General features: G+C 29.2%; 2 protein-coding genes and 1 non-coding gene across 14 annotated transcripts in view; 2 read left to right on the top strand and 1 right to left on the bottom strand.

Annotated features, from left to right (window-relative positions):
* The window catches only part of kis (kismet), a 119,737-nt gene that overhangs the window by 56,583 nt on the left and 38,049 nt on the right, over positions 1-25,105 (top strand). For 2 of the 12 annotated variants that reach the window (XM_065502374.1, XM_065502370.1), the window contains exons 5-12: positions 2,136-2,223; positions 2,733-2,871; positions 6,652-6,901; positions 7,122-7,211; positions 9,605-9,808; positions 11,167-11,318; positions 12,003-12,181; positions 16,139-16,648. In XM_065502374.1, the coding sequence (XP_065358446.1) occupies positions 2,136-2,223; positions 2,733-2,871; positions 6,652-6,901; positions 7,122-7,211; positions 9,605-9,808; positions 11,167-11,318; positions 12,003-12,181; positions 16,139-16,648 (1,612 nt within the window). Of the gene's footprint in view, positions 1-2,135; positions 2,224-2,732; positions 2,887-6,651; positions 6,902-7,121; positions 7,212-9,604; positions 9,809-11,166; positions 12,182-16,138; positions 16,649-25,105 lie in introns of all 12 variants that reach the window. The other 10 variants (XM_065502371.1, XM_065502369.1, XM_065502375.1 and 7 more) reach the window with 6 other exon arrangements.
* LOC135952441 (uncharacterized) lies at positions 57-1,709 on the bottom strand. Its single transcript, XM_065502377.1, has 2 exons — positions 1,028-1,709; positions 57-859 (listed from the first exon to the last, which is right to left on the bottom strand). The coding sequence occupies exons 1-2, from the start codon at positions 1,656-1,658 to the stop codon at positions 84-86; spliced, it is 1,407 nt and encodes a 468-aa protein (XP_065358449.1). The 5' UTR covers positions 1,659-1,709; the 3' UTR covers positions 57-83.
* LOC135952775 (small nucleolar RNA U6-53/MBII-28) lies at positions 1,974-2,059 on the top strand. Its single transcript, XR_010576136.1, has one exon. It is a non-coding gene; the product is annotated as a small nucleolar RNA U6-53/MBII-28 (small nucleolar RNA).

Here is a 25,105-nt window from a genome sequence, read left to right as displayed (position 1 = left end):
TATTTTAAAATATGTGATTTCTTAAAATAAAAAACAAGAAAAGTATGTATGTTTAACAAATTTCAAAGATTTTAGGATTTATTTCACTGCTCTATAATATTTATAAATATATTTGAATCTATTTTACGTTTACATTTCTTTTGTGTATTATCCAATTTCATATTCAATATATAAATTTTCCTTCTTAACATTTTCTCCTCCTTCTCCAGGGCTAACACTTCATCTTTCTTTTGCACATACTGGCTAATACTGGGCGCCTCATAACGTTCCAATTGTGTGCGCAAATTTTCCAATGTCAACATATCTTTTTGATTTTCCGCCTCCACAACATCAGCCTCCTTTTCCAATTTAGTAATAGTCTTAACCACTTCCAAGGTCTTGTTATTCAACTGCTTTGACTCCTCCTCAATATTCATCATTATTTGCTTTTCCTCGGCCATAGAGAGAGAAGCTCTTCCCGTCACCCCCTTCAAACCGGCCATATGGGCATTTTTCTCTTCCAAAGCATTCAATAGTTCGCTACGCTTAATAATTAATTTCTCAAAATCAATGGCTGTTAGTATGCCACTAAGATCAGCTTTGGTTAAGAGCTCATTACGCAGCTGTTGGCAGTGTTCTTGTAGCGCGGTGATTTTCAGACGCATGGTGGCCAGCAGGGCTCGTGCGTTCTTAATCCAATTGTTTACGAATTTTCGAAATTTCCGTTCCATTTGTTTTTCGGTGGCATTATTTAAGAAGGCCAAATCACGTTCATCGCGCAAAAAATGTAGTTCGAAATTTTTGGCCGTCTCTTGAGTTTCGATGTGCATAAAATGCATTTCTTCCATGTGACCACGTAAAAGTTTGATTTCATGCGAAGCTGGAAAGGTTTTAAAATAAAATTTTCATAGAGTTTTTGAATGTTTTATTTTAGGAGCCAAGAACAAGCTTCTGGATTTTATGGTCCTCCGAATCTAGTGAAATTCTCACCAGTTCTTTCATTCTCTCAATGAATAATTTTGTAAAAAGTTTAAACATTCATTCTTACCATTTCTCTCGATTTCTTGTACTCTTTTTTCCACCTCATTTGCCAATTTCTCTGCCATCTCAGCCTTTGCACGAAAATTCAATTTATACTCATAGGGCGCCGCCTTCTTTTGCGAGCCAGTCGTTAATATAGACATCGAAGTCATTAATGATTTTGACAACATACTTTTTGTTCTAAAACCCACTAAACTACGACCACCTGCACTGACACTACCACCCACAGACATGACACTTGCTTTACCACCCGGTCTCAATACATTTAGCTGAGCCGATTGCGCGGTAGCCCGTCGCTGTTGCAAGCCAATCAACAGTTTCGGATCGTTTTTCTCTAGAAAATCAATCAGGAAATAATTTTCCAATTTAACCATGCCCAATTCATGATTTATATTTTGCACAGCATGAAATAATTCCAATACATCAATCTTGTCCAAGCGTTCTTGTTGTTCGTCTTCAGACAATTGGAAAAATATAGGCAATTGTAGGTTGTTGATGAATGTTTCCAAAGCTAACTCATCACTAGCAACCTCATTGTGGGACTGAGGCTGTAGTTTACGTGTGGATGTTGGCAGAGTGCCGCTGGTTAGAGTGCGGCCGGTTAAGTTTGAAATTTTTGAGGTTAAAGAACTGGACATGTTTTGTTTTTGTAATTGCTTAAAGAAATTGGAGTTAATATTTGTTCAAATGTGTTTGATTTATTTAGCTTTTTATTTTTTGAAAATTGTTTCAAAATTGTTTGTGACAAGTAATTTTTAACAATTTTTAAAACCAGAGTTGAAATATAAAGAGAACCGGGTAAAAACTATTCCTTGGAAGGAGATAAAACCAAGATTTAATGTTATGAGAGAAAAAATGAAGGCACTTTCTTAAAATATACAACATTTTGAAATATTTATAATGGTTAATTTAAACATTTTTGTATTATTTGTTATACTACATACAATTTTTTGTAAAAATGATGATCAACCATGCTAATATTGAGGAAACTTTAGGTTTTCGCTGAGTAAAACAACACTTCTCACTTAAACTGATTAAATAATTCAAAAGTTAATAAACAAAATTATAAAAATTAATTGATTTATAACATACAAACTTTCTTTTTACTTTTACAGCTGGGGACGTTGGCCTGAAATCTTAGACTTGGGTCAATTTAAACGCGGTTGGCGTGAAATTGATGTTGAAGATTGTGCCCGAATAATTGTAAGTATTAAAAATAATGTCTAATAGATTAAAGAAACAAATAATGTAGAATAAATCAGTGTAGTACACAACAAATATAAATTCTTTACAGTTTTCAATTTTTTTTTGTCTAAAACCTGCACTGATTTATTAACCTTCAAATTTAAATGAAATTTGTTTAAACATTTAAACCTAAATTTCGTTTAATTTTATTTGCTTCTGTTAAAAACTCCTCCCCTCCACATTCAAAATGATGATTACCATGCTAATATTGAGGAAACTATAGGTTTTCGCTGAGCACAACAATAAGAACTTCTCACTTAATACTGATTGATTGTAATAAAAAAAGGGCTTAACAAATATTACCATTTAGCATAGTTTTGAAGAATATTGATTAAATATTCATATTTTTCCACACCCTGCTAATTGATATTTAATTACTCCCTTTAAAATTACCTAGAAATTATTACTAATTATTTTTATTACTTAAAATTCAGCTAACTACTAAAATTATTTACTTTTCATTTTAGCTGCTCTATTGCTTGCAAGTGTACAAGGGTGATGAGAAGATAAAAACCTTTATTTGGGATCTAATAACGCCCACCGAAGATGGTGAAATACAAAAAATTAGCCGGGATCATAGTGGTCTCCATAATTTGGTGCCACGAGGTAGGAATGCAAAAGGTATGGTAAACAAATAGATACAAACACACGCACTTATTTGAAGACAACTTTTCCCCTCAAATGAACAAAAACAACAACAACTGCACGGATGTAGTTAATTTAATTGAAATGTTTTTTTTTTAATAAAAAAAAAAATTAAAACGCGTAAACAAAATGTAAAAAGCACGCATTAAAAACACACTCACATAAAAACTCTCTGAAAAAAATCGTTACTAATAAGGTTTTCCTTATAGAAAAAAAGGGTTGGCTTTAAATATGTCTATATCTAATTGGTGCTATTAAAACTAACAATTTGTAATTTTAAGGTCTTAAATTGGTATCTAGAAACTGACAATTGTTTTGTTATCGATAATAAGATAATTTTCTATAGCAAATTCTAGTTATCGATCCACATTTTGTATAAGAAATTAATGTTTGTTAATTTTTTATAAAATATCTATTATTATTGTATAGAAATTCATGTTTTCGATAAACTTTTTATATACAATACAAGTTATCGATAAATATTCTATAGAAATTTCATGCAATCGATATATTTTTTCAAAAAATGCATGTTATCGATAAATTTTCAATAAAAAATTCAAGTTATCAATAAATTTTCCATAAAAGATTCATGTTATCGATAAATTTACTATAGAAATTACATGTAATCGAGAAATTTTCTGTAAAAAATCCTGTTGTCGATAAATGATAAATTTTATGTAAAAAATTCATGTAATTAATACATTTTTTGTAGAAATTGTATGTTATCGATAAATTTCCTATACAAATTTCATGCTATCGATAAATTTTATATAGAAAATTTAAGTTATCGATACAAATTCATGTTATCGATAAATTTTCTATAGATAATACATATCATAGACTAACATAGACCCGAATCAGCTGTTTTTAGCAACATGGCGGAGGCAAACAAAAAAAATTTACGAAAAATTAACAAAAGAAAATGTATAATAAACCACGGTAGATTTAAAAGAGGGACAAACATATAAATTTATCTTTCTATATCTCGTCTCACACACTCATCGATTTTTTACTACATTTTATTTTTTCTCTCGCTCTAAGATCTGCCTTAATGGCGGAATTGAAAAAATGTTAAAAAAAATGTAAACAAAACCATACGGTTCGAAATTACTTGTTTGACAGCTGTCAATGGTCTCTTATCTGTAATAATCTGTGATACATATTTTATCGATTAATTTTCTATAAAAAGTTCATATCGATACATTTATTATAGAAATTTCATCATGTAATCGATAAATTTTCAATAAAAAATCATGTTATCGATAAATTTTCAATAAAAAAATCATGTTATCGATAAATTTTCAATAAAAATTAAAGTTATCAATAAATTTTCCATAAACGATTCATGTTATCGACAAAATTTTCTATTAAAAATCAATGTTATCGATAATAAATTTAAGTTATCGGAAATTTTTCTATAAAAATTACATCTAATCGATAAATTTTCATAAAAAGTTCATGTTATCGATAAATTTTCTGTTAAAAATTCATGTTATCGATACATTTTCTATAGAAATTTCATGCTATCTATGAAGTTTTTATAAGTTATTGATAAATTGTTCATACAAATTCAAGTTATCGATAAATTTTCTATAGAAAATACATATTTTATCGATTAATTTTCTATAAAAAGTTCATATCGATAAATTTTTTATAGAAATTTAATGTTATCGTTAAATTTTCTATAAAAAATCATGTTGCCAAATTTTCTATAAAAAAACTTTTATATAAAAAATTCAAGATATCATTTTTACATTTTTTAATAGAAAATTATTATCGATATATTTTATGTAGTAATTGATACATTTGGTATAGTTGTCGATAACTGTGCCACAGAAAATATATTTATCGTTAATTGTGCTTAAGAAAATTATAAATATCGATACATTTTCTGCTAAAAATTGATTTTATCGATACAATTTCTTTAAAAATCCAAATTTTCTTTAGAAAATTCAAGTTTTCTAATAATTTTCTATAAAGAAATGGAGTTGTCCACAGAAACTTCATTAATATTTTATGGAAATAATAGTGGCACAAGCGTTTTCATCAACATTGTTTTGGATGGCAACCGAACTTCAGTTGCGTTGTCAGACGTTATAGCTACCAGTTGCCATCTGTAATAACATTCTGGAAACTAACAAAGCAACTATAATTTGGATGTCATCCATAAAATACCTATTAGGATGAAAAAACAATTGTCAGTTAAGAGATGCCAACATGTATGTGACCAACAAGTTCTTTCCTTTTTACTAATTTTTTCTGTTGCATCTTTAATTCAAAAAATAACTGGGTTTCTTTCTATACATACAAATAATGGCGGATTTCAAATTTGAAAGAAAATTTTTTAGAGACTTTTTTTCTGATATGTAATAGTATTTTTTTACTAAATTTTTAAATTTTCATTTAAATTGTTCAAGTACCATTTATTATTTTTTTGGTATTTGTCTTAAAACATAAAAGTACTTTTTTAATTCAAAAAATAACTGGGTTTCTTTCTATACATACAAATAATGGCGGATTTCAAATTTGAAAGAAAATTTTTTAGAGACTTTTTTTCTGATATGTAATAGTATTTTTTTTACTAAATTTTTAAATTTTCATTTAAATTGTTCAAGTACCATTTATTATTTTTTTGGTATTTGTCTTAAAACATAAAAGTACTTTTTTAAATTTCGTACTAAATTTCTAAAGTACCTATTATTTTTTGAAAGACTACTTTTTTAACAAAATTATTTTTAATTAATCAATTACCTTAAAATGTAGTTTAAAATGAATAAACTTCAAATTTATAAATAAAATAAAAAAAATTGATGTACTTAAATTTTACTTTGAAAATTCTCAAATTTTAATAAACGTCATTGTTCAAATACTTATGTTTATAGCTAAATAAATAATAATAAACATTTAAATTGTTTCAATTATTGTATACAAAAAAATCCCTATCTATAAATTACGCCATATTCTTTGTGAGTGTTATTATTATTGTTGCTGTTTGTAATTTTTTTTTTGTAATTTAAAACGCCGTTTGATAATAAACGAAAACGTATTCAAATGTGTTTGTAATATGCTCTGTCTTGCTGTACCATATCTTTTTTCCATATTGTTAAAATTGTACATTGTAAATTGTTTTTAATTAGATTTAAGTAGTAACTAGAGTTTTTATATACAAACAAAATATGGATTTTATGCTAAAAAAATATTAAACTGAAATTCAAATGTAATTGAATTGTATTTTTGTATAAAATCCAATATTTTTGTTTATTTCATTTTTAAAACAATTCAGTTTTCTGTTCCATATTATTTTTTGGCATATTGTCAAAATTATTTGGCTTTAATTTTATTAAATCCTTTTTTAGATTTGGTTTTATCTTATTGATTGACATTGTAGAAATATCTGAAATAATACTTAGATTAAAATAAAATTTATTATTTTTGTCATGGAAATCGATCAAATATACAACTTTTGAAAGTTTTCCGAAATTTCATTTAATACAAAAAAATCCCTTCCAGGGAAATTTTATTTAAAAACTTAATTCCAAAAATTTTATTATTTTTGTTATGGATATTGATCAAATGATAAAATTTTTCTTAAGATTTCCAATGTAGGCTTTAAATACATTCCATGTTATATTTTATACAACGTCAATCAATTAGTTAGTTTTTATTTAAAATATAAAAAAAATACAAATTTTAATATTTATTTTATTAACTTACTTTATTGTTGGGATTCTTCACTTATAGGACGTAATGGTGGTAAAACACAAAAAGAATTAGCCGCCCAAGCTGCTGCCGAAGCAGCCGAGGCAGCTGCAGCTGCTGCGGCCGCCGCTGCTGCTGCTGCAGCCGGTCTAAAGCCAGCTAAAAAGGAAATTGGCACCCAGGGATTACAGAATATACAGGATCCAAATCACTGGAGTAAACATGAAAAATATGATTCTGATTCGTATTTGGAAGGAGCCTATAAAAAACATTTAAGCAGACACGCGAATAAGTGAGTCGTGTGGAATCGAATTTATTACATTAACCCCATAAAAAATAATCCATTTTAAACTAATACAATTTCTAACTGTCTTCTTTCTGCCTTTTTTTGTATCGTTATACTTATTTGTTTTTTTTTTATATATAATTTTAAACTATTATTTTGTTCTTTCTGTTTTTTCTTATATTTTGTTTTTTACTTTAATTTGAAAACTATATTTTCCCCCACACAGAGTTTTATTGCGCGTCCGTATGCTTTATTATATACAACATGAGGTGATTGGAGATCTGGTACAACAGATTAAAGAAAATACACCTGTCAGGTATGTATTTATTTTATTATTTTTCTGCCACAATTATGGTGTCTTTCCTCTTTTTTTATTTATTTATTTCTTGTGCATTTTCTTTTATTATTCTTATTAAATGTTTAAACGTTATAATTTGTTTATATTTAACTACTTCTTCATCAGTTTTATGTATGTTGTATATTTGTTGTAATTTATTTTCCTATTTGTTGTTTTATTATTAATGTTTTACAAATTTATGTTTAGTTTTTTTTTCAATTGTTGTTTGCTCTGAAAGTTTCTTTTTTAAACAATAATTGTCCTTCCTTTAAATTTGTTTACTATAAGTGTAATTATTTTTGTTATATATGAAGTTGGATTGAAAAAGTTTCACTATTTAATGCTTACATTTTAAAACTTCCTGTCAAACTGGGAAGTAATCTTTCTAGATTTAATAGGGTTCTTATATTTGATATAAAAAGTAGAAATTTCTAAAGGGAAATTTTATTTAAAATTTAGATTTCATAGATATCGAACATACATAAATATTTATTTCTCCAGACAAATTTTGATTATGTCAGTTTAATGCTAAATTTCAAAAATGTTATATTGTTATGGATTTTGATCAAACATAAATTTTTTGTGAATTTCCCCAATATTTCCCTTATTACAAAAAATTTCCCTATCAGGGAAAATTTGATTTATTAGCCGGATTTTTATATTTGTATTATTTTTGTTATGGTTATTGATGAAACATAATTTTTTTTTGTGAAATTATCTAAAATTTCCTTATTTACAAAAAATTTCCCTTTAAAGGAAATTTTATTTAAAAGCCTTATTTTAAAAATTTGATTATTTTTCTTAATTCTATTGATCAAACATAAGTTATTTGTCTTTTTTTAAGAAATTTCACTTATTACTAAAAAAGTCCCTTTGAGGGAAATTTTGTTAAAACGTTAGATTTGAAATAAATATTTTTTTTGTCAAAGATATTGAACAAACATAAAATTTTTGTGAAATTTTCTAAAATTTCCCTTATTATAAAAAATTTCCCTTTAAGGGAAATTTTATTTAAAAGTTGGATTTCATAAATTTTTATATTCTTGTGTAGATCTTAATCAGATTAAAAATTTTCGTAAGGTTTACCAAAATTTCCCTTATTACAAAAAATTTCATTTTGAGGGAAATTTTGTTAAAATGTTTGATTTAAAAATTTTATTTTTTTTTGCAATGATACTGATCCAACTACAATATTTGTGAATTTTTCAATATTTCCCTTATTATAAAAAATTTCCCTTTAAGGGAAATTTTTTTTAACAGAAATAAAATTTTCGTAAGGTTTTCTTAAATTTCCCTTATTGCAAAAAAAATTCCCTCTTAGGGACATTTTATTTGAAATCTAAATTTTAATAATTTTATTATTTTTGTTATTGGTATTGATCACATACAATATTTGTGAGTTTTTTCAAAATTTCCCTTTAAGAGAAATTTATGGTAAAAGGTGGATTTAATTTTTTTTTATAATTAATTACAAAAAATTTACTTTTAGGGGAATTTTATTCAAAAGCTAGATTTTACAAATAATAAATTATTTTTGTTAAGGTTATTGATTAGACTTTATTGAAACTCTTTTCAATCTAAACAACATATTTTTCTAATATAATTTTGCAAATGTTTGTTTATGTGTGTTTTTATAATCCTTCTTTAAAATGTTAAACATTTTCATAAAACTTCCTTAAAAAAAACATAAAATTAATATGTATCTATTATTAATAAGGCTTTGGAAACCTTTTACAAAATTAATTGTAATTTAACTAAGATTCTGAAAATTCCTTTAATAAAACTATGCATATTTCCAAAACCTTGTAAACAAATATTGCTTGTATTTAATGTTAATTTGCTTTTCTATAAACAATATTCATTATACCACATAAATGGCATATAAAAACGAAAACTTTTGATTTCATAATATAAAAAAATGAATAAAATTTTCAGATTTTTAAAGCGTTAGTAAGTAAAAAAATCATTTTCTTCAACGCCTTACAGAAAAACAAAGATTTCATTAAAATTAATAAAAACAAAAATTTGACGAAAGGAATCGTAACAATTTAGGACAAATAAAAAATTGTTAAATAAATTGTATGATTCCTTTTTTGTTTCCATTTTTATTTTTTTAACAAAATTATCATATTTTTTTTTTTGTTATAAATTAAGATTTTCTTTTTAATAAATTACAACAATTGGCTTCTTATTAATTATTTTCTTTTAATTTCCTTCTTTTACTTTTTTTTTAATATAAATTATTTTTTCCTTTTATGTTTCTTTTAAAACTAAATTGATTTATTATATAATTCATCACTCATTCATAAATTTGTGTGTATCCCATCTATACTACTCCAAAAAAAAAACAAAAACAAAAAACAACAATCTAGCGAGCTTCCTATACGCCCTCCTACAATGGCCGAGACAGTGCCTGCTTCTTGGTGGAATCCTCCCTGTTGCGATAAGAGTCTTTTGGTGGGCACTTTTAAACATGGCTGTGAAATGTATCGTGTTATGCGTTCAGATCCTGCATTATGTTTTGCTGGACACGTTGGTTCGACGAACGATGATGTAACTGTAACCAATTTGCCGATGTAAGTCTTTTTAAATTCAAATTCATTATAATTTGTCATTAACTCAGTCAAAACTCATTATAAGATGATTGTGTGTAATTTAGTTGCTAAATTAATGGAAAAAAAAAACAGAAAATCGTAATATTGTTGAATGTTGAATGTGTTTGCGAAGAAATTTTAAGAAATATTCTTATTTACAATGATTTTTAATTGATAGATTTCAAAATAACATACATTTGAGCTTCTGAGAACTTTCATACAACATTTGGAACGTTCTCCTGCGTCCAATAAGAATTGCTGATTATAATTGATTGATTCGAGTTAAGAGAAACATTTTCGAATTCGAAATTCGTCTGAAGAAACATTTGTCTTTTTCGAACATGTGATTAATTAAATATCAGCAGATTTTTATGACATTTCTGTTGTAAAAAATTTCTGTAATATTGACATTCTGATAATTTTTTACTGATTCGAAAAGACGGGAAGGAGTTGTTAACCGAACTTCTAATGTTTCCGAAAGAAAATTTGTATGTTCGAACTACATACATTCTATAATTGCCACAAATTCCAACTAATTTCCAATTACTCCGAGGAGCTCTCTCTACTGATTCAATTCTAACATTTTCCAATTTAAATTTTATAGAAAAAAATTAAATGTTTTCGATATTCTTTTCGAAAATTTAAATTCCTTCGTTATTCAATTCAAATGAAATAAAGTTTGAGGAGTCCTATTAATTAGTTCGAAAAAATTGTTTTGAAATTTGTATAAACTCTAAAGGGATTTTGAAAAAATTAAAAAAATGTTTGATAAAATTAAAATTTTTTTAATAAAATTTTAAGAACCATTTGGAATTGTTTTTAAATTTGTTCAAACTCTAAAAAATTACAAAATTTCTCAGTAAAATTCGATTATTTTCAATAAAATTCCAAAGTTTTTAATAACATTCCAAAATTTCGAGGATTATTCGAAAATTTCAATATATTTTGCAAAATTCGAAATTAAAATTTTTTATATTTCTTCATGAAACTGATTCTACTGACATTATATTGATTATATTAAAAACTTAGCCAAAAAATCATTTCCTTTAAAAGCATATATCATTTTTCCCTTAAAACATTCTACTACTCCAACAACTATGCTCGTTAATTAAAGCTTTTTTAAAACTTGTTTTTTTGTCAACACCAAAAGAAAAAAACTTGCTATTAAATTTCCTTTAATAAATGTAAAAAAATAAAAACCTTTAACTATTTGTTTAGCATGATTTTTTAGACAAAATATTAAAAAAAAAAAAAAAACAAAAGACAAAACAATCCAATATTATCCACTAAATACTAATAAATTGAAAAAAAAAAATAAATATTCCCTTTCTATTAAATAGAAACGAAGAAGATGCAAATTCGAAACAAGATGCTGATGTCGAAGAAATCGATGATGATGGCACCGCCACCAAAGACTCTGATTCCACCAAATTGACGGCGGGCGACAAAGATAAAGACTCTTTAGATCCTCCCGAACGTCCCAGTTCTTCGGGTAAGAATAAAAAATTGGCGAAAAAGGCAACCGCTGACGATACAGTTGCAGTCAATGATAACGACAAGGCTGAGGAGAATAAGAAGGCTGTAGATGAAGATGCCAAGGGAAAGGAAAAATCAGAAGCTAGCGAAGACATTGCAGAAGAGGATTGCAAAGAAAAGAAGAATATCACTGATAATAAGGGAAATGATGATGTCAGTGAAAAAGAAAAAGATAAATCTTCTGCTGTATCAACTTCTGATGTTTCCGAAAGCAAACTGGAGAAAATGGATGAGGATAGCGAAACGGCGTCTGCTGTCGTTGTGGATAAATCTGAGGCAGATGCCACCACAACCGACAATAGTAATGACACAACAGCAGCCGCTGTAACCGATTCCAATTCGATGGATGCTACAGTTTCCGAATCTGGTGCTACAACTACAGCTGGTGCGGATTCTCCTACAGCCAGCACATCGACTGAAACTGTTAACGTTGAGGAAGCTTCTTCAAATTCGGCCTCTAATACGGCCACAAATACATGTACTACCACCACCATCACCTCAACTACCACTACTACCAATTTAACAACTACCACTACATCCACCACCACATCTTCTACTACCACCACCTCAGCTACCACCAATTCATCTTCAAACGAACAAACGCAAAATGATACTGTTAATACCACAACCTCATGTTTAGGCCTGGACGAAGAAGAAAGTGGTGCTGGCTCATATCCACCCACACAAGCGCCCATTGATGATAATTCCGCCACACTGTGGCCCTCCATGCAAGATTTAAATACACGTCTACGACGTGTCATCACAGCCTATCAAAGAAACTACAAAAAAGAAGAATTGAAACAACAACAAAAGGCCAAGGTAAGTTTCACAATTACACATGTTTATTAATATATTTATACATAGTTTCATAATATTCTCAAAGAATTTAAAATGAAAAATAACAAAACTTTGCACATTTTTTGTAAATTACTGGTAATTAAAATTGAATTTTTATTGAACATTTAATAATGGTAGTCTTTAAGTAGTTTTTGTTTTTGTCTAAATTTATTATTTATATATATATATTGGGTATTTTGGCTGTAAACAATTGGTTTTAGAAAACGTATTTAAAAAATTTACTTAAAATGTGCAAATTGTATTTAATTGTATTTTAACATTTTAATTCATTTGTTAACTTGGCTTTTACCATTACTTTTTTGTAATAAATCATATATGAAAGTTAACGATATTATACTTTCAACAAGAGCTGTGTAAAGAAAATGTTGTTAAATTTTTCTTGGGAATATTTATGTGTAGTAAAGTAGTAAAAGTAGTGATTTATAAACAAACTGTGTAATAAGTATTTTATAATACTGACGATTTGTTAAGTTTAAGTAAAATGAATTGAATTGAATGCCCTTGTAACAACAGTATTAAACAAGTAGTTGTGTTTAAATACTAAAATTTATTGAAATTGAATCCTATAAATAGGTATGTTATCATCTACTTACGTCTGAATTTCTAAGTGAAATGCATTAAATTTATAGTAAATCAAGCTGATTCATCGATTTTTCTAAATTCTGAATCCTATAAATAGGTATGTTATCATCTACTTACGTCTGAATTTCTAAGTGAAATGCATTAAATTTATAGTAAATCAAGCTGATTCATCGATTTTTCTAAATTCTAAAATTTGGAAATTTTATTTAAATTTTGTTTATGAAGTCCTGAAATTTTTTATGAAATGCACTTTTGTTTATACACTTTTTGCTCCAAGGTTTAAGCAACTTTTATGTTTGTTGGCTAGAAGTGTAGAGAAGCAAATGAGGTAGGAAAAGTTGGACTTGTCGCATGTCTTGCGATTGTAGGGGATTTTCATGTGAGAGGGTATCTTTGAAAAAGAAGGTCGAGAATGTTCACTTTTTTTGTAGTACAATACTGTAAATACGCCCAATATATTATACAATCACGTTTCCAAAAAATTGTCTACTACCACAACACCTCAAAAACAAAAGCACGACTCTAGATTTTGGGTTGAATAACCTTGTGACAATATTGAAAAAATGGGTTACTGGACTAATATTAGGTTCTGATTCGAGGTTATGGCGACGAAATTGTGCTGCTTCAACTTGCTTTGTCCATAAATCCATTTAACTAAGTGAAGTAGGGTTGGCTGGGCAGTTCAATATGTATATTGTGCCAGAACTTCTTTTGTTTTCTGAGTCAGATTTTTCTCCGAGTCTGCTACTACCTCCAACTACTAAATTGATGACGTCTCTATGAATGTCGTTCAAAGCTGCCGTATACGAATTACGATCCTATTATATTACGAATTACGATCCAATGGATCTTGCTCATACCTTTGTATATTCTCCTCATATACACGAAGGTTCTGCCTGTCATGACTCTGAGGATGTTCCAAGCTGTGTGATGTTGAAGCTAGGCTGACTCCTCCGATGTCATTCCAGGTAGAAGAACAAACATGTAGCTCCGAGATGAACCGCTCTGGCGACTTTTAGCCAATTATTATTTTCTGGCGAGTTTATTTTTGAAGGATAATGAAAAGTAAACCCGCCTGTTATTTAATTTGTTTAGAATTACTTTTCTGATTGTTCTTTTCTGCTAAAAAAATCTTTTAATTTAAACGGAAGCACTCGGGCAGACCCAGATCTGTTACAAAACTTATGCGGAAAACCAATTCTCCATGATTCTCATAATCTATACAAATTGACTTTTGAAAATAAAGACTTCGTACAACCCTAAATCATATCGTAGAAATCTATTTTACGTTTCGATTATAATATTTTACTAATTACGCCTTAACACTTTAAGGCCCGTTTCCTCAATTATCGACAAACTGCCTGTTACTAAATGTCGACATAAATTTATTAGGCCGATAAACTGTCCGTTAACAATTTTGGTTTTCTCAATATACCAACAAAAAACATTATTTTCAGTTGGCAATACCTCTCAAAATAGATGTGAAAGTTGGGAACACTGCCTTCAATTGACAACATGTTTACATAAATCAGCTGTTTAATGTGGCCATCGACAGCCGGAATCTTTTGAAAAATTCATTATCCTGCATGTCTGCCAGGTAGTTAGGCCTGGCATGATAAACTCTTTCAGCATTCACTTGGAACTCATGTTCTTCGAGTTCATCCTCCATCAAATTAATGTTAATTCCTCTATTAAACTTTTTTTTTATAAAATCTATTTAATTTCGTTTTCAAAAACACAAACACATAAAAACTATGAACAGCGGTCAGCTGATTGAATTTATCTGTACGATAAATAAATAATTGGCAGATGGGGGTCGGTGCGACAGAATAGAAGCAAATGAGACATTGAGAATACCAAATTTCTTTAATCTGCAGTTTTTCGTTGTGAAAAAAGGTAATCACCTAATGAGAAAACGGCCCTAATAAAAGAAAATAAATGACTGATAAAAAAAATGGTCGAAATTCCTTTTTTGCATTTAAAGCTTCAGTATGAAGTTTACATACAAATGAATCCGCGATATATTGAACATTTTCTCTCAATGTCAAACGTTTTCATAACCAATAAAGTTCTCGCCTTACTAGTCGTACTCTTCTGCAATTTTTTTTTTGAGACAGATCTTGTTATTTGTGAAAAAATGTAAATCGGACTTGGTTTCTAGGCTTCTGAAAGATTTGTGTATAGAGTTAAGGACCTAGTTATGAACCGTTAAAAGTCTTTTCAAAGAGTAGTAAATTAAAACATAAATTTGAAAGATGAATAAACCAATAGAGAATCAATTTCTTGACTAAATGTTTAACTAGAAATTATCAGTCCAGTCACAGAATCAAAACCATTGCGAAGGAAATATGTTTAGAAACCCCTGATATTAATTTAAGCTCTAAATTGAGTAAATTTAGTGGCTTCAAAAACGAGTGATTTTCAAAACCGAATAATTAACAGAACATCTCAATATGTGAATTCGTTTTTAAAATCGAAAAGATTATTTGGATTCGATTTATAGAACAGGGAGGATATTGTGAATTAGTTTACTTTGAAGTTGTTTTATTATTAGTTAGTTATATTCATTGTAATGTAAATAAAAATTTCGTTATGAAAAAGGATGTAAATATTTAAGAAATTATAATAAAATGATAGAGAGAAAATTTTAGATGCGAACCGAAAAATGATTTGAATTAAAAAAAAGAACAAAATGAACAAAAAAAGAAATAATAATCGCCCATTTTTTGTAAATTGAGTGATTTCAAAAACGAGTGATATTCAAAAACGAATAATTGAAAAATGATGTGCTGTTTTTCTATAGCGAACGACTACTTTGAGTGGAAATTTGTTTTTTTATTGTAACAAAAACAAAATACATGTAAAACGGCCACTGAAAACGCTCATTTGCTATAGAAAAACCTTTAATGTTTAGGAAATTGCACGATTTTGAACATTGAAACTGATTTGTTTACTCGAAGTATATAATGAATGAATCATGTGGATACGATTTATAGAACAGGGTGGAATATTATTAAAACCACGATATTGGCTTTTATTGAGATCCAAATTTGGGCCTTTTGCTAATTTTATTTGCACTAGGAATCCGAAACAAATTTGTTCCCCTTATTTTTTTTTATAAATTACTACTTTACTACTGCTATATTACCATGAAAAATATAACAATTTTTTACTTTGCCCATACCACCAAAAAAAAAAAAAAATTTACCCCTCCATCCTAAACCCCCCAAACTCATCACGCATATTTTGCTAAATTTCATACAAAACGGACCCTTTCTCTTGAAAAAAAAAACACAAATATAAATCTTAAAAAAATCCCTCCTCCTTCAATGACAGCTACAAGCTTTGGTCTCGTCAACGCCGCCACTGTCGGTGCCAACTACGCCCACATTGCAATCTATGCAAATGCAGATGCAAAATACTGCTGGCGGTTCTACAGCTACCATATCTAATCAAGATCCTGGTAGTCGTAGTTTACAATCGCTGATACAAAATAATAATAGTACATTAGCGACGGGACCAAGTACTTCGGCTGCTGCTGCCGCCCAAAATGCCGCTCAAAATGCTTCAATACAACATCAATTGCAGCAACAGCATCAGCAACAACAGCAGCAACAACAACAGCAGCAGCAACAATTGCAGCAGCAGCAACAACAGCAGCAGCAGCAACAACAGCAGCAACAGCAACAACAGGCTAGTGCTGCAGTTGCTGCTCTTACGTCCACACCCATGCCAACAGCGGCCGACATTAGTTTAATGCTGAACATTTTGAATACGACCGACGTTAGTCAATTGGCTAATTTGGATATCAATAAACTGGCCATGTACTTGGTTAGTATGAATAATGTAAATGTTCGTTCCAAACAAAACTATTTTTTTTCTGTTCTTAAATTTTTTTTAACTTCATTCATCATTTAATTTGTTTCTTAATTCACTCACTCTACTCACCAATATTTATTAGATGTAAGATTTCATCAAATTTTTTTCTCACATACAACATATTTACACATTTACATCCATCCATACTTATTTACCACTTACACATTTTGTTTTTTTTTTTTTCTTACAAAATTTCATTAATATTTTATTGCAAGCATGTTTCAGCAGTTTGTTTCTTGTTATTAATAATATAATATTTTAAGGCTTTTTTAATATGTTTAAGCTTTCAGATTTTTATTGAAAGATAATGTTATTAATCGTTAAACTCAAAATCGTTTTGAAACTAATTATGTTGTGTTATGGTAATGAAATTTAGGGGACAATGTTTTTTAGATTTGTTGGTGTTTTAAAAAAAATTAATGTTTATTTTGGAATATCTGTTCAGCAACTTTTTGTCAGACTAACCCCCCATTTTCTCAATATCTGGTTATCGTTTTTCGTAACGATAAACCTCCAATTTTTTTTTGTATGAGAATTGTTAGTTTATCTTCACGATAAAAAAATAACCGGAGATTGAGAAAATGGGGGTAAGAATGAGTTGAAAAGAGAGAAACCAAATTTAGAATCAAGACGTTCTAGTCATAAAATATAAGTTGTGAACGAAAGCAGTAGATATTTAAGAAACATCTGGTAAAACTCATCTGTAAATAAAATGTAGAAAAAACTTCAGCAGATAAAGATGATGCTGCAGGGCTGAATTAACATCATGTTGTCTTTTTCCATATTGTACAATCATCAAGTGACCTTCAATTTATTGGCATTACCTGATCAATGAAATAAATATCTCATTTTTCATATCCTATTGATATCAAACCTTAGTGTTTGTTAGTTAGTTCTTCTCTCTACTGGATGATTTCACATTCTGCCATTAAACAATTCTGTTGCTGATAATCTTTAAAAAAGCTCCTTCGATGGGTCCAATGATCTCATTTTTCCTATTATACTCCTATTAAGATCAAACCAGTATATTTTCTTGGTAGCTCCTCTCTTCCCCGGATGATTTCACATTCGGTAATTTTCGTTAAAAAAAAGCTTCTTCGATTGTTCAAATGAATTGTAAAAGAATTCGAATGATATGTTTCAGAAGATCGTGATCTCTACAAGATCCTGATAGATGAAGAATCATGGATGTATGAGTCAATTGTTAGTGAACGATATACTTCTGGTAGACAAATCCATTAGAGCATCCCAAAACGGCCTATTCGAATTGGAACATCACAATTTGTTTTCCATGAGCCTTTTTGATACACATTTAAAACGTCGGGTTTTTGAAGTAACTGTCTTTGAAGATTGAAATGATATGATTAGGTTAATCTGGCAGCCACCTGATGCTAAGTTATTTTAGCTCCTTTGTAGATCATCTTTGCTATGTATAAATACGTAAAGAATTAGCGCTCGGCATCCGCCTTCTGGAATCAACCTGCTCAATTGATAAAGGTGTTTATTACATTCATACAACTAGTAGAAAGATAAATACTACTCCGGTATCCAAAGAGTATCTCATTCTTATACAACTTACAGTCGGGCATTTGCTGGCGTGATGTTCAGACCAGACATTACAGCTTCTACTGAAGCGTTTAGGTGCGGGCATGTATATTCAAGATTACTGGGTATTTACAACCGCTATTAATGGCTCTGGTTTTGTCTCTTCATCCCAACTTTTACCTATACCTACGTAACAGCTGGTTTCGTTAGGATGCAGAGAATTGTCAGGGCGAACCGATCGGTCTGAGAATTTCTTTCTCGATGGATTATGTCCCCATGTACACTCGTATGAGAGTAACCGATGAATGTCTCGCTATCAACTCAAGATACTTCCGACATTTGATGACTATTTGCGATGAGGATATATTGCTTTATTATAAAAAAATAGATATTTCTGCTTGATAAATATGTTCCGCGGCTATCTTCAATCCCATTTTCTCACCTCAAATGTCTCAAATTTAGCAGGCAAATTATGAAAATTTTATAAGTATATAATGACCGCTTTGTTGTCGGTTAAAATGTGAATGTCATTATTCGATATGCCATTGGTACTTCAAAAAGCCAGTATCGAATTTTGGTTGACCATCAAAAAGTCAACAAGCTATTCCAAATTGTGTTTGTTGAGCATATAAGCTTGGGTATATAGATTTCCGTGAACAAATTTAAATCTAGCTTGGGTTCTCTGGTTCTACAACGCCAACTGGCGGACACATAATTGGCAGCCAGCTCCTGATAATGGAACACCTGGGTCATCCATGGTATCCGTTGTGATACCTGGTTAGGAAGGTTGTACTTAAGAGTCCACTTTGGACTCATCGTTTGCACGATGAGATCGCTATACCAACCAAACTGTCAACGTAATACAATTTCCAGGAATATTTTGGTGTTTCGGTATCCAGAAGAATTTCTCACTCGGAATTTTTGCATCTGATTAGATGTTGTATGGACAGCTAAATCATCAATGATATTGTTTTAGAGTTTTAATATTTACTTTCCCGCAACATTGGAAATGGTTAAGGCACCTGGCAAAGATTTGAATTGCCTAGAGGAGAGGGAAAAGTTCTTTATATTTCCGGTTACAATTATTTTGGAAGTTTGACATATACAACGATTAAATACTCAGTTTAGTTTTTATTCAATAAATCACATCTTTAACCCCTTTTTTTGAAAAGTTTCCAACAACTAATCCAAAAAGTACAGTTTGTATTGTATGGCGTAAATTTTTCAAACCCAAAAATTAGCTGTCCATAATTGTCAACATCCTTGTCTACACACAACTGCCAAACAATAACAAAGAAAAGGAAAAAAACTGCACTTTAACAATATTTATATTTATAATCTGAAAAAATCAGTCAATTGAAAACAAAAACGTACATATAAAATATACGTTACGAAACCACCACCACCAACGCCCACCCTCCACGCCAAAACGCATTAAATACAATAATCACACAAATCACTCATTAATAACTAAAAACCAAACCCTACCCTGTAAGATGAAGGTTACCACCAGTTATTCTAAACGTCACAGCAAAAATATTAAACAATTCGCAAGATGCAAAGAGAGAGTGAAAGAGTCTGGTTCTCAAACTGGCTGGTTGTGAATGGACTTGGCTGATTAATGTTGTTAAAACATATTAAGCTTTATTTTTACCAAAAAAAAAGGAATAAAAGGTGTGATATTTCCTTCAAAAATTTCTACAAAGCAAAAAAAGAGAGCCATCCCGTCAGCCATGTGTGTATGGCGTAGATGTTGACGGTGACAATAAGAGTTTACATAAAAAGAATTAGGGGTATTTTTTGTATGCTAAAGTGTAGGATAAAGTCAAATGGTTTTTTTTTCACTAGTATTTTTTCCTGTTCCTATATTGCTCAATGGAATTTGTTTTTGTTTTACTTTTATATTATTATAGTATTATACATACTGAATACATTGAAGTTTTAAGTTATTTTGCAAACAGCGAAAAAAATAACTTATCTAAAAATTTTGTGTAAAATTGTTTGGGGGTTGAAATGAATACCAATAAATTATTGCTGTTTTGTTTCCTTTTAAATGGGGATTTGTTGCTTTATTTTATTTTTTTTGTTTGTTTTTGTATTCCTTTTGGAAATGTTTTAACCATTGTAAATGAGCAGGCGTTTTAGTGTTTCTTTATTTGCAAGCTGCCTTTTTCGCTTCTTTTTTCAAAGATATTTCATTAGATTTGGTGGCTGGTTTAGGTATGTATAGTTTTTAGCGGGATTTTTTTTTGGTAAATATTTTGACAACACTGTCTAGTTTAGTCTATTAGGGAGAGGTAATATGAGTAAGAGAGCAAGAGGTAGAGTAAGAGAAATGTTAGACATTTGAAATAAGTTATTGTATTTAGAATATTTTTATTAATACATAGATTTTTATTTAAATATTAAAGAATTATCTGAAGTAACTTATATGGAAATAATTTGTTGGGGGTGAGAGTAGCTGTCAGTTTTGACAAATGTGGGATCCTAGATATGCTGCTTTCTCAGCAATTATGTTGGTTTGAAATCCGAGTAAGAACTTTGATAAAAGGGATAGGTAGATTTGTTAACAAATTGAGCATTATTTGAAATCATAAAATGTCAAACGTTATAAGACATTTGATAAACATTTGAGAATAATAGCTTTCTCAAATTCTTATATAAATTTATATTATTGATTTGTCTTTAAGTTTGAGCTTGATTTGTGAAAATTAGTTTGTTAAGCAATTAAGAAAACACAATTTTTCAAACTTTATTTCGTAAAAAAATTTTTGGTTTGACAATGATTTATTCTCAAATTGTTCTCAAATCTTATTCTCAGATTTATTTCAAATGTGAATTTCCAATTTGTCTTTAGGCTTGAGAATGATTTGTGAAATGAAAATTTGGTATCCTATCGAGAAAACACAAGTTTTCAAACGTTATTTCATAAATAAAAATAAAATGTTTTCTTTAATAATGATTTGAAAATAACATTTGATATCAAACGAAGATTTTAAAATTGAATTCTAATCTGAAATTCAAGCCTGTGTTTAGGTTTGATAAAGTTTTGAGAATTGGAAATACGATAATTTTTCAAAAACATTAGTTTTTATTTGATGGACAGTAATCTTTAAAGTTTTAATTTTCCATTAAAATTTTATAGAAAATTTCTTTATTATTATAATTTTTTTTTTTCAAAATTCTGTCACTTTTGTTTTGAGTGGTTACAAAGTCTGTTAGCTGATTCGACGTTGACGTTTGTTATGACCTTTCCATTTGACTTTGACCTTTCTATGTCGCTCTCACGGCATGGCGACTGATTTTCCTGGCGATCATTTGCTTTAAAGTGCTTTATGCTGGAACCACTTTTGACTGATCTTGAAAGAGAATGCAACTGATCTGCAATGATCGCATTGTGGTGGTGGAGAATGATTCGAATTTGACGTTTGTTTTGATCTTTCTATTTGAGTGATCTTGAAAGAGAACGTAGGTTCTGTTCAGTTTCGTTTTCATATCGATCTGTCACGATCTTAATGAAGTTTTTTGTATCATTGTTTTCGAGCGATTGTTAGATTATAAGGTAATAAACAGGACGGTCAAATGTTTATCCATGCGATCATTTGATTTAAAGTGCTTTATGCTGGAATAACTTTCGACGAATTTGATTGATCTTGAAAGACCTTAGATTATGTTCAGTTTCGTTCTCATATCGATAGATACAGCCTGCCACGATTTCAATGATGTCATTTGAACCATCGTTAAACATTTTATTTCATTTTGTTTCATTGCCAAAATACGATGCGAGATGATCGTTACAGTATTAATCTCATTGCACGACTTAATTTCATATTTAGTTCGAGATTAATGTCTGAAGTCTTTAAAAAGCGACTCTATAAAGTTGTGGAGTATGATCCGTGTTTGGCGTTTTTTTTAGACCTTTCTATATGAGGTAACCATTTGCTTAAAAGTGCTTTATGTAGGAACAACTTTTGACTGACTTAAAAGACAGTAGATTCCGCTAAGTTTTGATGACCTTATTTTTAAATGAATCCGGTTAAAACAAAGGCTCAAACATCACTAAATTTCACTATAATTCAGTTGACGATCCTTCTGTTTTATAAGTTTTCATACAACATCGTTGTTTTCTGTCTTTACCAACAAATTTTGGACGATCTTCATGAAATTTGTCCCGGAACCAACAGGGATATTAATTGTGTTTTGAAAACTAGATGAAACAAAATTGTATTTCATTACTAAAATACAAAGAGAATTGATCGTGACAATCAAGTCATCAGTTATACCAGTTTGAAGCAGTGGTATTTTCGAATTTGTTTGTATATATGGAAAATTTCAGACTCAAATATAAAAAAAATAATGAGTTCATTCGAATTTGACTGAATTTGCCAACACAGATTTGATATAATCGCTTTTAAAATTGTGATTGAATAAAGATCTCTTCATAAATTTATCAAATAATAAAATTTAGAGAATAATCCAAATTTGTTTCTCTTACAACTGAAAATCATTCTCAATTGTATTTTGTAATTTAATTTTTCGAACATTTAAACTAAATTCTTAAATTCTAACACACCTAAATCAATAACATACAAATTATAACAATTTATAACCATAATTATAGGTATGGTATGTATGTACGATGTGCCAGGTAGCAAAATTATTGAAATGTTTTAAGAAAAATTCTCAATAACTTAATTTTACACGTCACACATTTTCCTATAAATCAAACAAATAATAATGTAATGTACAGACTGTGTCTATACATTACTCTCTTTCGTAATTGTTTTGTTTTAACATCAACAAATATTGGACAAATTTAAAATGACAGCATATTGATGGAATACCAAATAAAACAAAACTGAACAGTAAAAATTAAAAAAAAAAACAAACGAAAACAAATCAAATGTCAGACAGGTAGACAAAAAAGGACAAAGATTTCTTAATAGTTAAAGAGAAAAACAAAAACTGCTAAAACAACCAGAAACATTAAGGTAAAATATGAACTGCTGTGTGTACCAGCTTATTTTCCCAGCATAAATTATTATTATTTTTCTTTATTACTTGCATAAAAGTGCACATAGTATTTTTGTTGAGACATTTAATGCATTATGGTAATTTTTAACCCTAGAAAAACCACAGCAATTTGAAAAAATTCGCAGAAATGTCATTAGAAATTTCCATTTAAAAGTGGTTTTAGTTTATTTGATGTATTATGTTGTAATTTAGACTATTACAAGGTCATATTGGTATAGTTGCTTGAATTTACTTATATTTAAAACAATCTTAATTAGGAATTCTCAATTTTATTTAGAATATTCTTAATTGATATGAAAAATCGATAATAGGGGGCAAATTCTTGCATTCGTAATCGCTCACAATCATTCACCCCTATCGGCAATAACATGTGAAATTTTGTTCCCATGAAATATCCATTTCCCTCGAAGGGAAAATTGCTATCGGGAATATCATGATGAACTTTACATTCACAATAGTTGATTTTGTTCGTAACAGCTGTTTATTGTTTACAAAATTACATCTAAAAATATCACAACAAGGGGAATTTTTTTCACGTGAACAAAGTTGATGAACGAAAAAAGGAAAAGGGAAAATATTTCATGTGAAATGTTGATTCCCGATAGGGGTGATTATTAATTTCTATATATTTTATTCGATATCGAATCCCAATAACAAACAAAAATTTGCTCGTTCGATTGAGAATTCGCTCGTATACGAATGCGAAAATTAGCTCCCAGGCTAACACATGTTACGGTTAGATGTCATTTGGCGTGACACAAAGGAATTAAGCAAGTTTCAAAATCTGCTGCACTTTTCATTTAGAACAAGCTGGAATTTTTAAACTAACCGATCTTTAAATTTCTATCCCTAGTTCGTATGTCTATTTTATATTAAACGGACACTATTTGTTTATAATACCAAGTATGTACTTGAATTTATATTCAACAAAATATATACAAAAAATCCTGCTTTTTCAATATCTTTAACCTCAAAAATATGTTACAACAATAAATACATACAAAGTACCAAAGAATTTAAAACCAAAGAAAAAATCTATACAAAAAATTAAGCACAAAAAGAGAGTAAAAACATTACCATCCTCATCATAAATATAATTACAGCATAGTGCAGAAAAAAATTAGTAATTTTTTGTTTTAAACTGAAACACATTCGAACATTATGGAAAACGTTTACATATGTATGTATGTATTATATAAAACCGTGATGATGAGACGTTGGGACGACCGTTGACGACATCGACAAACCAACGAATCTGCATACCATGAATCCATTACATAAAAAAAACATACACAGAAAAACTGGAAACAAATAAAAAAGCGACAAAAGAAACGAATTCAATCCCTCCATCTAACTACAATGCCAAGCACTCTCAACAGGGATGTGATATAGAAATTAGTAATTGTACCAATAAAATTGTACTTTTTTCGGGGATAAAAAATTTTTGTCTGATTTGTACCGATATTCTAATTAGGAGATAGATATTGTGGTTATGCTTCGGCTCTAAAATAATGTTTGACTAATTTTGGCTCACTAAAATTTAATTTATTTACGCCATTAATAATCTAAGTTTGTCCAGACCAGTTCAGCTGGTTGTTCCAAAAAAATTTCCGGTTTAGCTACCTACCAAATTATCCTTAAAAACTAATGTTTTGAGTGATCGAAAGGTCTCCTGAGAGCTCGCATTGTCGTTTATATTAAAAATCCTAATTATGTCCCCATCGGACCAGTAAACTGGCCACTTGTGCATTTCCATTTGATTTTTTGTCGATAATAAAAGAATGTTGTATAGCTTTTTATGTTTTACTGAAATTGTAAGAATGTTCTGAAATTTTACACCATTGA

This window comes from Calliphora vicina, chromosome 2, assembly GCF_958450345.1.
Source record: "Calliphora vicina chromosome 2, idCalVici1.1, whole genome shotgun sequence".
Classification (NCBI taxonomy): domain Eukaryota; kingdom Metazoa; phylum Arthropoda; class Insecta; order Diptera; family Calliphoridae; genus Calliphora; species Calliphora vicina.
Note: the sequence above shows the minus strand (reverse complement) of the source record. Positions and strands in the feature narration are given on the sequence as shown.